The 15,794-nt window shown below is 37.8% G+C and overlaps 1 protein-coding gene across 3 annotated transcripts in view; it reads right to left on the reverse strand.

Moving 5' to 3' along the window:
* Positions 1 to 15,794, reverse strand: part of PsGEF (Protostome-specific GEF) — a 72,108-nt gene that overhangs the window by 47,740 nt on the left and 8,574 nt on the right. For all 3 annotated transcript variants that reach the window (XM_017621686.1, XM_017621684.1, XM_017621685.1), the window contains exons 2-3: positions 14,162 to 15,662; positions 13,769 to 14,045 (exon numbers count right to left, since the gene is read on the reverse strand). In XM_017621686.1, coding sequence (XP_017477175.1) covers positions 13,769 to 14,045; positions 14,162 to 15,635 — 1,751 coding nt within the window. In that variant the 5' untranslated portion in view covers positions 15,636 to 15,662. The remainder of the gene's footprint in view (positions 1 to 13,768; positions 14,046 to 14,161; positions 15,663 to 15,794) is intronic.

Genomic DNA, 15,794 nt, shown 5'->3' on the forward strand with positions numbered 1-15,794 from the left:
CGGAATGGAAGCGCATACTGCTAACCCTTACTCCACAGTGGCCGCTGAATCTCTCTTCAATAGTTTTCGAATTACAGAATTAAAAGCAGCTAGATGGGCCTAATCTAACACTGTGCGGCGAGTTCAAGAATTATAGTAGAAAGAAAACGTATTTTAAAGATATTTAAATCAAAAAATACAGATAAAATTTGAAGTCATGAATTTTTTTAATTTTAATTTTTTTCTGAGGACTAAAGCTTGTTGAAATCTTCTTCCCTTTATCGAGTAAGAATGTTTATTGTTCCAATTCGATAGCAAATCGTTATGACAGTTTACACACTTTTTCACACTTCTTCTCTTGGTGTATATTATACCAACGTCTTTATTTTATGCGATTATTTTCCAAATTTCATATTTAAATCCACTAAGAGAATACTTTTTTCTAAACCGCGTATGACGTAGAATATTTAGATTTTTTTCATTAGTTTTCAATATTATGTTTTTTAAAACTCTGCATCAAATACTTAAGCTTTCATATAAAAAAAAAGTTATAAATTTGGCTTTTTAAGCTTCGAAGTCCATTAACTTAACTTTGAGTTGATGTTTTTTGCAAATTTTTAATTCTCTTGGAAAATTAAGGGAATTTTGTATCAAAAATATTTCTGCATTTCTCGTTTCGTCAACTTGGAGTAAAAATTTTGTCCACTTTTTATGAAAAGTTTATTTTTTTATATTCAAACAAATAGAGGAAGTAAATTTCAAATGCATCATTCAAAAAAAGGTTGAACTAAAAATTTACTAAATCTAAAGGAAGCACAAAAAATTCCCTATCTTCAAATAACTGAAGGTGTAGCACCACTGTATGTACATAGATAGTGGCCGGATGGAATGCCTTTATGGTATAGTGTTTTCCGGAGGTATAAGAAGGGGAATCGAATTTCTGTACAGACGCTTAGTAAGCATGTAATGAAGTATGAAAAAAATATTTTTTTTATTAACAATTATATACAAAATGGCGGTCATACAGCCAATCTATGCAATCGCTTTTTTTTTTAGTACCAAAACGGGCGGACACATTTCGGTAATAAACTTGTGAAATAACGCACTTAAAAAAAAAATAAAAATTTTTGCCAAAAAAAAAAATTAATCAGCCGTAAATGCTTTAAAAGAAAGTGTATATTCAATCAAAAAACAGTTACGCAGATACTTCTCTAAAGAACATATGTATTTGTGAATCTACCGCCACGCTTTTTTCCATGCCATACATCTGAGCAATGAAATAGATTTATGAATGAATTTAGTAAAATATAAATATTTTAGAAGTTTGCTTTTCCACTAGCTCCCATAGGTTTATAAACGTTAAATTTTATTGTGCGTGGTTTGGTGGCTTTTAAGGAAATATAGTCAACAACTATTGCGTAATATCTGCCCTTTCATAATTGCTGTCTTTTTATATACCTACATAATAACTAAAAGGGAATCAGAGCACATTACCAGCCTTTCCTGGAACATCGTCTTCCTTCCATCTTTGGAAAAAGACGACGTGTGACTTATTACCAAAATTAATAAATAGAATAGAAAAGACGGGTCTAATTTTCCTTTTTTATTTTTTGGGCCTGATGCAAATCGTATTGAACCATCACCCTGAAATATCATTTGACCTTTTAATAGGGTAGAACGTCAGTTCACCACAACCAAAATTAAGGCAAAAACTTAATTGAATGAATTCTTCATATTCATGGAGCGTTCGATGGTCTAATTCTTCTATATTAAATATTGGATATTTTAGCTATTGTAAGTGAAAAATAAAATATATATACAAATATATAAATGAATGTTCTATTTCAAATGAAAATCCAATAAAATCCGTAATGACTTTTACATATCAACTTGCTTAATCCTTTAATGCCCTGATTTGTGTACGCATTACGTACTTTTACTCGTAGCAGAAGTTGTATACATAACTAAAATTGTAAGCATCAATTTGAGTGATGGTACAATAATGCTTATATAAATATGTATGTATATACATATATGTATATATGTGCATGTGTGTGGTTTGCGTTTACCCCGCAGGATAAACATAATCTAGTGAAATAAATTTCCGGTACAGTAATAACAGGATATACGGAGTTTCGAAGAATTTCTACTCATACCACAATCAGATCCATCTCTCTTCGAATTATGACAGCGTCAGAATCGAAAAGAAAACGTTATGGCCACGACTTAAGTTCTGTAGATGTTAATTTACACTCACAAATAATTCTCTCCTTATGCCTATAAAAAAAAAATAAAAATAAATAAATATTTGTTTGAAGTGATGCAGCTCTGAAACGAACTTCATTTTAACAGAACATTTAATGTTTATCATAGAAGGCATATGTCATATTATTTATGATTCCATTGTATGTATACGATGGTATTTAAGATTCCATAATTTTTTTGATGGTCCGTCTAGTGTACGTATGTAAATATTTGATTTAAAAAGTTGATATTCGACTATAGCTTCTTCGGCATCGACCTTTGTGCCGTGATGTAATACTAATTATTGTATACTAGTTAGGATTATTCGAGCTTTATTTTACTAATGAGCCCAATGAGCTTTTTTGGGGATGTTTTCGAGGTTAGGTTTGTATGGGAGGTATGCGTTAAATTTTGGGTGCTACCTTATAACATTATTTTAAACATGTGGACATAATTTCGGAGTCACATAAGTATTTATAGGTTAGGTGCGCCTTTTATGACATTTTTAAGGCGTATTTGAGGTTAGATTTATATGGGAGATATGCTTTAAAATAAACCGACCATGTACATTTTTCGTATTTTCCTTGATATATATAGGGATGTCCATGAAAGTTACATATGAAAAGTTTAACCCCTACGCCAACTTATGTTAATCTTTTTCAAAAAATGTGTGGGAATCTCCCAAGGCCGCGAAACGGCTCTGAACCGAACAGGTTTTGTAACGGATTAAACGCTTTTTCTACTAATTAACCGAACCATTAATCGAACGGAAATTTCCCACAAATGCTTGATCCAAATTACTTTTTGTAAAGGTTTAGTATTCGTTTCTACCAATTTTTTATACAAAAATTTTCTCACTTTTTTACTTTTTCTTTAGTTAAATATGGAAATACCGACTTTGTTTGGCATCTAATAACTTTTTTTTTCTTGGTATAGCGTTTGGAAAAAATTATATACCTACACATTTTTTAACATATGTAAATTTATTTGAATTGCTACTTAATAAGAATAACACAAATATACAGTTTTTTTTTAATCCCCGAACCGTTGAAATGAACCGAAACCCCGGCTCAAAGACAAAAAAACCCGTTTTGACGAGCCAATCCAAAGGTGCAAAATCGCCGAAATTTTTCATCCGATTCACGTCGCTGCTTATAATTATATTTCACACAAATTTTCGAAATTTCGCTGGTTTCGTTCTAGTACACTGCTGTGCTATTTTCACTAAAAGCTAATAGCTGAACTTGTTGTTAATATGTAGTAAATTTTCCTATAGGACTTTTATTCGGACATTTTGTTATCTCAACCTGATTACCTTTAACGCACTCGTGTGTATGCTTGTGAGTGATGTTAATATTCATTGTTGGCGTAATTTAGTGGTTTCGAATGGCATTAACGGAATTACTGGCGATTCATAATGATTTAAAGAGCTTGCGGCAAACAGTAGTCCATGCAACACGCGCACACATATTAAATATTATTTTATATATGTATTTGCGTTTTGAACGGTTATATAAATTCTAATCTATTCAAAGGCATAAATGTATGTGCGTGTCCATTATCAGAAATTTAATTACTGCGACAATGTATTTACATGTGTAATTTTAATTGATATTCAAAATTATTTACGCACAACTATGTACGTATGTACATATGTAAATGCTGAGCTTTTACTAGGCATGGACGCGTGACCAAAAATTTAATACCGAACCCGCCCACCCTGACGTTTTTCAGATTTGTACCGGTCGAGAGTAGGTATGTATGTAAATTCACATCGCTTAAAAATTAATTTTGAATAATACACCGCGCAAAAAAGCGCATCAATAAAAAAGAAAAATGTTCATTTAGTATATGTGCTAAAACTATTCACCGACCGTTTATTTACCTTCTAGCAAAAGAGCCACCGAAATTTCGTTCTAATTTGTTGAAAAATCGAAAGTCTTTAGCGTTCTTTGTGCTTTCTGACAATTTTAGAGTTTGAAACATATTACTTAAGTAGTTAGCAATCTCCGAGTAGTTAAACGCTTATGTTGGTACATTAAACGTGCTTAGAAACAAAACATTAAGTTAAATTCACATACATATGTAGCTCTTAAAATATTTTTTAGAAAATCATACTAATATTATAAAAGCGAAAGTTTGTAAGTGGGCGAGTGACTGACTGAGAAGTGTCTGAGTATGTTTGTCTGACCGGATTTGGATAAAATTTGGCACACAGTTAGCTTAGGGCCGATATTAACATATGTGTATGATATGTTTAAGTTTTCCCCTGCTTAAAAAGTTAAATTCAATTGAAATTATAATTTCAATAAAATTTTATGTCAAACGAACGAGATTTAAATAAGTTAATTGTTAAAACAAATATTTTCGAAGCAAGCTTTCTAAATATGAAAGAAATCGGACCATAAATATTGGTTTACCAAATATATCGACTTTTGCGCCACCTATCGGCAACATTTTTAGTGGAGTTATTCCTTTTCATGTAATTAATATACGTTCTAAAAACGACTCCTGCGCCACCTATCGGATTAACTCATCCTTCGTATTGCATGGTAATCGGGTTCTGAGCCAACTGTGAAGTTTCAAGTCTCTAGGTTATCGGAAAGTTGGTCAAAAATTTATTGAAAGATTTGCCCCTAACAAACATAATTACATACATACATAAATACCTACATACAAAGCAAGCTAAATAAAAGCTTGTAAAAAGTTTTATTTCCAAAACACTTCTTATGAGGTTTGCCATCTGTTAAAAGGGGTAAATCCAATTTCAATAACAGGTTAAATGAAGTACATATTACAAGATGAGTGGCAAACGAAAAAGATTTAAGAAGGCTTGATTTTGAAAATATTTTGAAGAGAATTGCTACCACCTTTTTAAAGTAAAGTTCCATTTTCTTAGAAAGCTAAATAGAGTATTACAATAATCTATCGAAAGAGATATAAGAAAGCTTTGTTTCGAAAATATTTTTAGTGGTAGTTGCCACCTGTTTAAAAGTCATATTAATTTTAATGATTAATTTAAGGGAAACATTCATGTCGAACGAAAGTTGTTTAAGAAAGCTTTAATTAGAAAATAAATTTTGAAGTGGTTGCCACCTGTATAGAAGTTTAATTATTAATTAGAATAAAGAAATATTACAATACGGATGTCAAACAAAACATGTTTAAGAAAGCTTTATTTTGAAAATATTTTAAAGAAGGTTGCCAGCTTTTTAAAATTTAAATTCAATCTAATAAAACATTACAATATTGATTTCAAACGAAAGATGCTTAAGAAAGCAATTTTGAAGAGTTTGCAACCTGTTTAAAAAAACCAAATTATATTTAGGGGAATATTTGCAAAATAGAAAATTCTTCGTTTTTACAGCATAAAAGCAAAGCTAGGTGAAATATAACAATGAGATATTGTTATTAAGCCAACAAAATTCTATAACTATGCTTTTATTCAGACACGTTTTTGAAAATTGTTACCTATAAAAATAACGATGTATTGTGGAACGATTTTCCGTCATCCCTTGTCAAATTTGGTTTGGAGACAAACCGGTTTCGGCGTTGTGCCATCTTCAGTGTCATTTTTCGAACATTTTCAGAACGAAAAATGACACTGAAGATGGCACAACACCGAAACCGGTTTGTCTCCAAACCAAATTTGACAAGGGATGACGGAAAATCGTTCCACAATAAATCATACTCCTACCCTGTCGGAAACACAAACAACTATAAAAATAATGTTAAAAATTTACATAGTACAAAGACCAGCTACGAGCTGCAAGTTGTATATTTTTATACTCAAATTGACACATTGACCGTGTTCGGGAACATAAATAAAAATTAAACTTTTAGATTTGCTGTTCGTTTTCGTCCCAATAGGAGAAACATAAAATAATTTGGCTTCCGTCTCGCCTGCAAATTTCGCCCATACCACGCATCCCGGACATTTTGAAATTAGTATCGTGGGTCCCGATATCCCGCGCCCATCTCTAATTTCTACATGCACATCCTATCAAAATATGATAACAGAAAGACAAAAGCAACAACGACACTGAAGCCCTGCCGAATTTCACTGCGTTCGCTGCTTTGATGTACAAAGACATGCCAACCGCAATGCGCCACTAAAAACACATTCGAGATGAATTATTTGTACAGCATAATTATATAGAGAAATATGTCTGCATGTCAGAGCGAAAAAATCGCTTTTCTCATCAAAGCGAAATACACTAATTACCCAGCAATTACTTGAATGTTGTCTGCGTAAATTTTCGTGAAATTGCGCCTAAAACTGTGCTCCTCCGTTCGCCCACCAGCTCAATACAATTTCACCATTACAGCTGCTGCTGCTGCTGTCATCTGCTATTGCATAAAATTTCAATTTTACTTATGCTGCCTACATCAATATAACAGGCGAGCGTTTTGTAAGCTTATACTATCTATGCTTGTGTCGTTTGCATAAATGCTTGAAATGGCGCGGCATATTCTACATGTTTAATTATGCTTTAGAGAATTTAAAATGGCATCGAGTCTACCAAGCAACCACCATACTCACACACATACATAACTACATACATACATACATATGTACATGAATATGGGTATGCGCCTTCAATTATGCAACAAAATCTGGCTATTAACGCTGGCAGCATTGGTAAGCCAAGCAGACGGCAGCAGCAGTAATGGCGTGCGCCTAACAAATAACAAAAATAACAACAACAACAGCAACAACAAAGACAACTAACAACAAGAAGACAACTAACAACAAAAATAACAACAATTTAACAACAACAATAACCAACTAAGCTAAATGACAATCTGCGCTCACTGACTGACTGACTGACATTCAGCCTGTGGTTGATAGTTCGAGCTGGCAGGCAAACCAAGCAAAGCTGGCGTAACCCCAATTTCAAAGGAAATTTACGCAAACGACTTTGCTCGGTTACTTAGTAGTACTAAGCGCAGGATAATGACCAGAGGACAAGTGTATGAGTTTGTTGCCGCAGTCAGTGCTTGCGTTGAAGTGGGTTTTTCGGGGGGGGAGAGGGAGTACTTGCGTAAACCTGTACGAGTATACACAAACACAGAGTTCTTAATGAAAAGTGAAGCACCTAAAAATAAATATCCAGCCTAACTTAAGTGCACTGAAATTGAATTTGCGGTCAAAGAGCTCAGAATTGGAAATTTTCGAATTTTCGGAAGAATTTCATGTGGATTTGTATGCATATGTATGTAGATATTGTATGTATTTATGTATGTATGTATGTACAAGAGTTATAAAATCGACTTGAGCCTAGAATTATTTCCAATAACTTTTGTTGTTCGTACTTGGCAAACTGAATTTGTTTTGGATGTTAGTGGATGGATGACTAAGCATTTCATTTATAAATGGAAAAAAGTTAGGCACTTACAAAGTTGCTTTTATGATAAATATGCCCTCATAGTCGGTGTTTGCAGCTACAAAGGACAACTCAGGCAAAGTTTGACAGTTAAAATTAATTTCGAAGCTTTTTATTGCTCGCAACCGCAATGGCTTGATAAATAGTGAAACTTTTATTGCGCAAATAGTTTGAAGTGTTTTTGTTTTTAATTTCTTTAATTCAGTTTTTTCAATACTCAACTCCCTCCGAGAGCAAAATCACCTCAAATACGTGACAAACATCACTCAATTAAAAGCAAATTTTGCAAAACGAAAAAAAAGCTCTACCAAAGTAATCAATACAAAAATGTCTACCGAATAAGCAAATATAAATGTATGTACTGTCAAAGGATAGCCAAACATTCGCACAATCATTTATAAATAACTACTGCAAATGCCAGCGGATGGCAATAATAACAGCACAGCAACAATCGCCATTAGGGTGACATTAGGAGTACGGCGGTGTCGCTTTGTAGCTCAGTGAATTGGTGAATAAATCGAAAGATTGGTCGCGTGCTCTGCCACAAAACATGAAAGCCAGCAAGCCCCAAGAGTTGCCACCACCACCACCTCTTTTCAATGCTGCAACAGCAGCTGCTCATCAATAACCGAAACCAAACGAAAGTGGAGCAATTCGGGACGTGTTGTGGCATGCCTGGGAGAAAGCGTGTAGGGGCATGTGGCTTTGTACCTGCAATTTTGTAGCAGTTTTTATTTCGGCGCACAGCGTCCTTCTACTTGCATGCAGTTCTCAATTTCATCTTTATGAGCTGCTACTTCATGCTGCTTTCATTTTTTGTTTACGTGCTTTTCGTTTCATTTCATTTGGCATTCGCTTGGCTTGGCAGTCAAGTACGAATATTATTCCCGTGCGCCGCAATGTGCTGAGTGCAAAAAGTGTGAATTTGCCAACGGATCGAGTGGCATGTGGCGTGTGGTGTGTGGCGTGTGGTGGGGGTGGCGGCAGCATGCCAACACGTCCTTCGTGCAGCTCGCATCCATGCACAGCGCAGCAACACTCCAAAGCTCGTACATTCGCACCGCTTGCTTTGACTGCAGAAACATTAGCAAATTACGAGTTTACATACAAGCAGCGTGGAAGGTGTCTGCTTCAATTTACTGCTAGTAACGCGGTGGGAATTTGGAAGCATAATATATTGCATGCATGTATGTATGTACATATCTGTGGCATTTCGAAAAAACAACTTATCTCGAGTTAGGCCATTATCTCTTTAAAGCAGTATTTCATTTAAATTCCAAACACGAGTTTAACGATTAGCTAGCCATAAGTGTAATTTAAAAAGCGCTTTTAATAATAGTATACAATTTTTGAAGCGATACTAAGTGTTTGTTAAACCAAATTCAAATCTTTTAAATTCACTTAAGTTGTTTTATAAAAATGCCACCTACTTTTGCAACGAATTGTTGCCAACTGACTGCCAGGTGTGGCACGTGCCTTTATTTGCCACTGTGCGCAGGTGTGTGTGTGTGTGTGTATGTGTATGTGTATGTGTATAAGTGTGAGATAGGTTGTTGATGGCAGCTTTGTGGCGAATAACTAATGAAATTTATTTCATGTCCACAAAACAAATTGAATGATAAGGTGTTATTTGTGCAAAACAATAAATTCTGATTATGTGGCAACAAAAGTAACTCCATCTTTCGGATAAAAATTTTAAAAAGCTTCGGATAAATGCCAAACTGTACGTTTTTTCGACACTAAAACAAAATGCTTGAAGTTTTAGTTTGAATAAATTTTATATGTAAACAAATATTGTAGCCAAAAATTTAATTTGTTTAGCGTGTAAAATTATATGTACTATTTTTTCCAGTTCTTCTTTTGATGTTGCTTTATCTACAAATTTTGTTTGATATTATTTTATAATATTTCATCTCATATTATTTTAAATTTCTTGCTATTTTCTTAAATTACCGATAGGAATTGTATTAAAAAATGCTGTACCGAATTTTAGCTTCATATCATTTTTTTTCTCTCTCCTACGTTCTGCCTGTGGCAAGGAATTTATATATTTTAGTTTTCGATAATATTTTTGATTTAAATTTTTTAATTATGTATTTAAATGCGGGACCCATAATTATGTGCTTTCCCTTTTAAACGAATTTTTCGCATAAAAAATATTTTGGCAACACTTTCGTAAAATTTGTTTAATGCAATTTTGAACGCTGATTAGTAATTCCATTTGAGTTGTGCAATTTTCCCTTAAAATAGTATCCTTCGATTAAATTTAAATTAAGTAGAAATTTCCTCATTCACTTACATTTACGACTGTCGCTGCTGCTCTGCTGGGTGGTTGCGAATGAATCCTTGTTTCCGTTTCGCTTAACCGCAATCGCTGTTTCTCGCTTTTAAATTTCTTCGCGTTTACAAATCACGGAACGTGTTTTTATTAAACATACATACTTCGCGCCACATTTAGCGTGTATTCACGCGCTCTATATTTTCACATAAACATACAGAATTTAGTTGAGTACTCGAAATCTCTCTGTGGCTTTGCTTATTTGTCTGTACATAGTAGAATATTCGATTATGCTGCTTTGCTATTTGCAGGTGCGGCGGTTTCTTTATAAAGTGTACAACTTTTTGGTTTAAAACTGTGGCAGATTAAATTCGCCCTTCACAGACACGCACGCGTTTACTCACTCACACTGACAGCCAAGCGAACTTTCAATGACAAAAAAGTGCTAAATTCAACAAAAGCAAAACATATGTAGTAGTACTGTGTAAGCGGATGCGGATATGAACCCGACAGCGTATACTTGCACAATTGCCCTGTACATACATATATATCGTACATAAATATGTATATGCAGTAGGCGCTTGAGGAGACGACGAAAAGGTCGTTGGGTACCGCACAACTGTTAACTTTGCGTAGTATCGCTCTAAAAAGCCAAGTTACTTTCTTCAGCGCTTCCCTTTTCGCTGCCAGCGCATTCTCGATTCGTGCAGACATTTCAGGAGTTGTTTGCTTCGTGCGCCTTTCGCTGCTCACTTGGTCCGTCTGTCGCTCGGTCAGCCTGGCTCGTTGAGGAACTTCTCGCTACTATAACTACTCTTTGTTCACTGACTCGTACGGTCGGCAACTCCACTTTGCTTTTGCTCTTTCGCTTCGAGACAGTCAACGGGAATCCTGCTACACACACACACACACACACGCACACTTACTTACATGCACACACACACACAGAAATAAAGCCATAGACATAAAGTCTCGCAAACTAGGATACGAAATGCGATATGTATTTAAATATTACTTGAAGCACGTTATTTGAGAGTTTATTGATTTTTTCATTTCCATATCCTTGCGCTCGTACTTTGGGTGCTTGTGTCCCATGATGTGTTCCAGCGGAAAATACCACTTTGGCTAAATACTTTTGCTATAATTGTTTTCAACTCATACCAGACACGCACACACGCACACATACACAGGCATACCAACTCGCTCAGACACTGCCACATTCAGTTATCCACTCTGGAGCCCCACACGCTGCTCGGCTCGCATTCGTTTGATCGTTGCGCGTTAATGAATTATATAATTTAGCAACATACTTTCACTTGGAACACGTTCCAGTTGCTTTTTTCTCTACTCTACATATCGCTGCGGAAAGCCCATAGACTTGAAAATGGGTCTTCTCCGTCAATATTCCAAAAAAAGAAAGCACCAGAATCACATAATTGGCAATTTTTCAGTAATTTTGTCGTTTTTCAGCCTAAAAGTATGCCTTTTTCTATATGCACAATTTGGCCCTGTGGCTTCAGTCTGTGTAGATTGGGGAAAGCACTGTTCGGACCGTCTTGTTAGCGTTTTGCTTCCGCGAATTCGTTTGAACACCACCAATAGAAAAGACAAACTGAGCTCAGACGAGCTCGTGCATGGAAAATTTCGCCCAGAAATTTTTGAGGGCATGAAACTAGGCGCAGCCGAGCGTTTAGCGAGATTAAGAGAGCCTGCTAAAAGCTTATAAAATCGACAGATTTGTGGATTTTAGCTCACATGCCGATGCACTGTGAGGCGACAAGTGGTGGGTGCATGAGAAATCGTGTCAATTTGCCGGCTGCCGATGGTTTGTTTACATGCCCGAATGCTTAACGCAATGCTGAATTTTGAGGTTAAAAATTATGTCAAACAGGGTTGAAATTTGGTAGAGAAAAAAGCTTTTACCACCAATTGGAAAGATTTGGATTTTTGAAAGTCGAAGGGAAACAGACTTAAGCCCGTTTTTACAGTGCAGAGTTAACTCAAATTCGGCATTGAACGATTAATTTTTGTACTGAGCAACAACCAAGCAGGCGTTAGAAACAAATGAGCGAAATTTCTCAAATGTTATTCGTTATTTTTCTAAAATGTTGACACAAGTGTTCCAGCAAAAGAATATTTAATGGTTGAACGTATTAACTGCAGTGGATGCCATTTTACCCAGCTGTCCAGAGCTCTCTTCCACAAGCAAAAACTCCCGCATTTCACTGCGCTTTCCTCCACCGCGCTTCGCATCCGCGTGCTCTCTCTCTCTCTAGTGCAACCAACTAATGCGCATGCGCCAATCATCCGTCTATGCTGAATGTATACACAAACAGTGCGACCAGCATATTGACAGACAGCAAAGATGTGAACTGCGCTCAACTAGGCCGTGAGTCTTTGTTTATACAAGAATTCGATGCAAATGCACGAAAGCGCGTGCCATGCTGCCCTGAATGCCACATCCGTCCTGTGCTGCAATGTCTGTTTACCACCCGTTAAGCGTTTTTCCATTTGCTGCCACTTTATTCCGGCATCGCCCACAGCGCTCACTCTGCAATGTTTGTTCTTTCATCTGCAGTGCGCTTTGCATACTTTTAGGCTGTGGAGCCGTCAGAAAGCCTTTTACTTTTTTGGCGACTACTCAGACGCGAGAGGTGGTCGTGTGCTTCACAACGTAGCGGGAGTGCAATGCCAAAAAAGCGCCAAGCATGCAATTAGCCGCGCCGATGAAGTGAAATGCAATGATGAAAGCGAACAATGCAAATGAAAGGAAAATTATGTGCCTTTGTTCTTATAGAGCCCATAGAAAGGGGGAGAGCGGATAGCGCTGTAGGCGCGCGGTCGTCACCGACGGTTTGCATTATTTTGGAAAAGTTCAGCTGCAGTTAAGCGAATAATAAAATTTAAGAACTAATAAAAAGCGTGTAAAAGTTTTAATTACCGGCGCGCCTGAAAGTATGTCAAACCTAAAAGTATGTAACATCATTCTGACGAAATGAGGCAAACTGCTAATGCGCTACGACAATTTTGTCGCCATCAAATGTTGAATTTTTAATAAAGATAACTAACAAGAGCGTATCAACTCTATCCACCTGCCCAAGCACCAAAAACAAAAAAAAAACTGACGCGAATTAATTAAAAGTGAATGACATTTTATGAGCGCCACTGTTGCCATTTGGGATATACATATATACCCCTTCCAACGTGTCTTCTTCGTGGGCACGCGCTTGTTTGTGTAGCAGGTTTCTTCCTGTATGGGCTGTGTGACACGTTCACTCTTCGTTTCGAGAGGACAATGAACGCTGGCTGTCATTTTTTAATTGCAAAGCTAAGCGCCCAAAGACAGCAGTCAACAGACAGGCAGCCAACGCCAGGCCAGTACATACATAGAAGTGGCATAAAAGGCTTAATAAGAGAGCGTCAGTCTTTTTAATTATTGATAAGGCGCTCGTAAAAAATGCAGGCGCAACAATTAGAATTGCCTCATGGACGGAAAGTAAAAATGTATGACCCCTACTTCTACGGTAATACGAGTATTTTTATTTCACAGTATGAAACTCGTTCAATAGAAGCATTTAAAAGGCGGGCGGGGCGCGGTTTCTTAATTGTTGGTTAAACGCGAATCACTGCTAAGGTACTCCTTAACACTTTGGCAGAGCTTCAAATTTCAACTGCGTTGTTTTTAAATAATTTTGTTTAAAGTCGATTTCTGAAATATATTTCCAATGCAGCTTAGAAATTCGGAGCTCAGCTGCTTTTCACACCGCATCCGCGCGCATTTAACCAACGATTAAAGCAAACCGCTTTATTAAAATAAAAATAATGAATTTTTATACCAGTGAGTTAAACGAAAATCGTTTTTGTTTGCGATCGTACTCACTTTAGTCGACGGTCTCTGTGCCACACAGCTAATTGCAGACGTTCGCCCGCGGCAGCAGTATCCGTTTCCGTTTGCGCCTGCGCCTGCGCCTGTGCGCTCAAATCAAATCTGAACCGGTGATCGAAGTACGGACGGCTTGAATGCCGATGCACAGCCGTACGCTGGAAGTAATTCTCCGCTGGCTTATTGGCTGGTTTGTTGCGTATCAGCGCTACCTTAACGTATGCATTCAGCGCAGTAGAACCATTTGGACGCTGTAGATCGCGACAACGTATAACTGTTAAATATAAGAAGAAAAAGAGAAATTGCAAGTAACGGCGTTTTTACTCTAATAATAAATTTTGTTTCGTGATTTTGCTATTTTAACCACCGCCCAATAAAGTTGGAACTCACCATGTACATTTAATTGCTGCCGCTCTACGTGTATAGACACCTCCACATTTCCACGCACGGCGTTGCTGCTCGGGCCTTTCCATGAGCCCTGCGAATTCCGCGATGCGCGTCCGGAACCGAAGTGATCGCCCATCATGGAGCTCGTATTGGACGATGCCACCGAGCTGCGTTTTGCGGCGCTGCTAAAGTCCGCGTCGTCTTCCTCGTCGCTGGCCGATGAAAAGCTCAGACAACGCTTGATCGAATACGTCTCTTCCAGTGTCGGCGTTGAGCTGCGCTGCTGTAACTCAGCTTCAGTAATCTCTGCTGCCGCTGCAGATGTTGCTGCATAATTATTGTCAATGACGTATGTTGAGTTTGGTGGCGTTTGCATTGCTAAAAGTTCTGCGCGAGTCGCGCTGCCATGCTTGAAGAGCGGTGTGTCCGGACTTGGTATGCCATCGGGTAGCGTCAGGCCTATCAGTGGTTGCGGCTGCGGTGGTGTCAGTCGTGAAGCTCCGGCCGCTCCCTGGGCTATTCTCCGACGCGCGTCTGTTGTCTTGGTGTTCTTGCGCCGCACAACGCGCTGCCGCTTTAAATGCGTCGGCGTACGCACCTCCATTTCATGGATGCTCATTTCACTGTCGCTAACGATGGCCGGCGAATCACTGCTGCCCTGCGCGCGCGTTGCTTGTAACTGTTGGTCGCTCTCTGTGTGACCCATTGCCTGCACCCGTTGTACATCTTTGCGTGCGCTCTCTATAATTGCATCCAACATCCGATCTAGCGTCACATCGCCCATGCGCGAAGAGGAGAGTGATTCATCGCGCGATGCATTGCGGAAACGAAAATGGCTAAGCGGCGTATCCTCCGGCTCTGTGGTCGCAAAATCATCGGAGAAACGATTACGCGTCGTCGGTGTGTCGCTGTTATTTGCATTCCGACGCTTCACGTTCAATGGCACATTGGCTTGCGTTTGACAGCGCAGAGCGGGGCGCGTGAGCGTGTAGTCAACGCGCAACGGACTCTTGCCGTTGCTGAGGTCCTGAAAGGCGGTGAGACTCGTGTTTCCGAAAGGACTACGCGTAAAATGTACGCCGAAATTTTCTTTATTTGCGGTACTGGTGAGTGAGTGACGAACGTGACGCGGCGAATGCGTTTCCAGTTGGTTGTCGAGTGAATAGCGTTGTATGCGGCGGCGTTCAAGCACGTGCGTCATAGTGGGCATTTTTTTGGGAGCGTTGTTGTTTGCGAAAATAAGTTGTTGATGTATTTTAAGGCAATTATCTGTGGACCGGCGTTCAACAGAAAACGGGGGTTGGGCGGTGTTGTCAGTGACGTTTTTATTGGAGGAGTTGTTTACGTTTCGATAAGTATGAGTGTCAAAAGCAGTGTTGTTGTTTTTGCAAGGCAGTTCGCTGTATAGATTTGTGGAGTTGAGAGAAAGTGGAAGGGCTTGGAGATGTGTGTTTTGTTGTTTTGCCCACTTAAGCATTGCTATGAGAACGGTAGCATTTGAAGTCTGGAAAAGATAGTGGAAGAAAGAGTAATTAAGGGGAAAATAAATATTCATAAAAAAGTTTCTGACTTTTTCTGTAAATCATTATCAATAATAATACAAAAATTGGTTGATATTTCTCTAAAACGAAATTAA

Source organism: Rhagoletis zephyria, unplaced genomic scaffold (genome assembly GCF_001687245.7).
Source record: "Rhagoletis zephyria isolate East Lansing unplaced genomic scaffold, Rhagoletis_zephyria_1.1 Rzeph_scaffold_02547, whole genome shotgun sequence".
NCBI lineage: Eukaryota > Metazoa > Arthropoda > Insecta > Diptera > Tephritidae > Rhagoletis > Rhagoletis zephyria.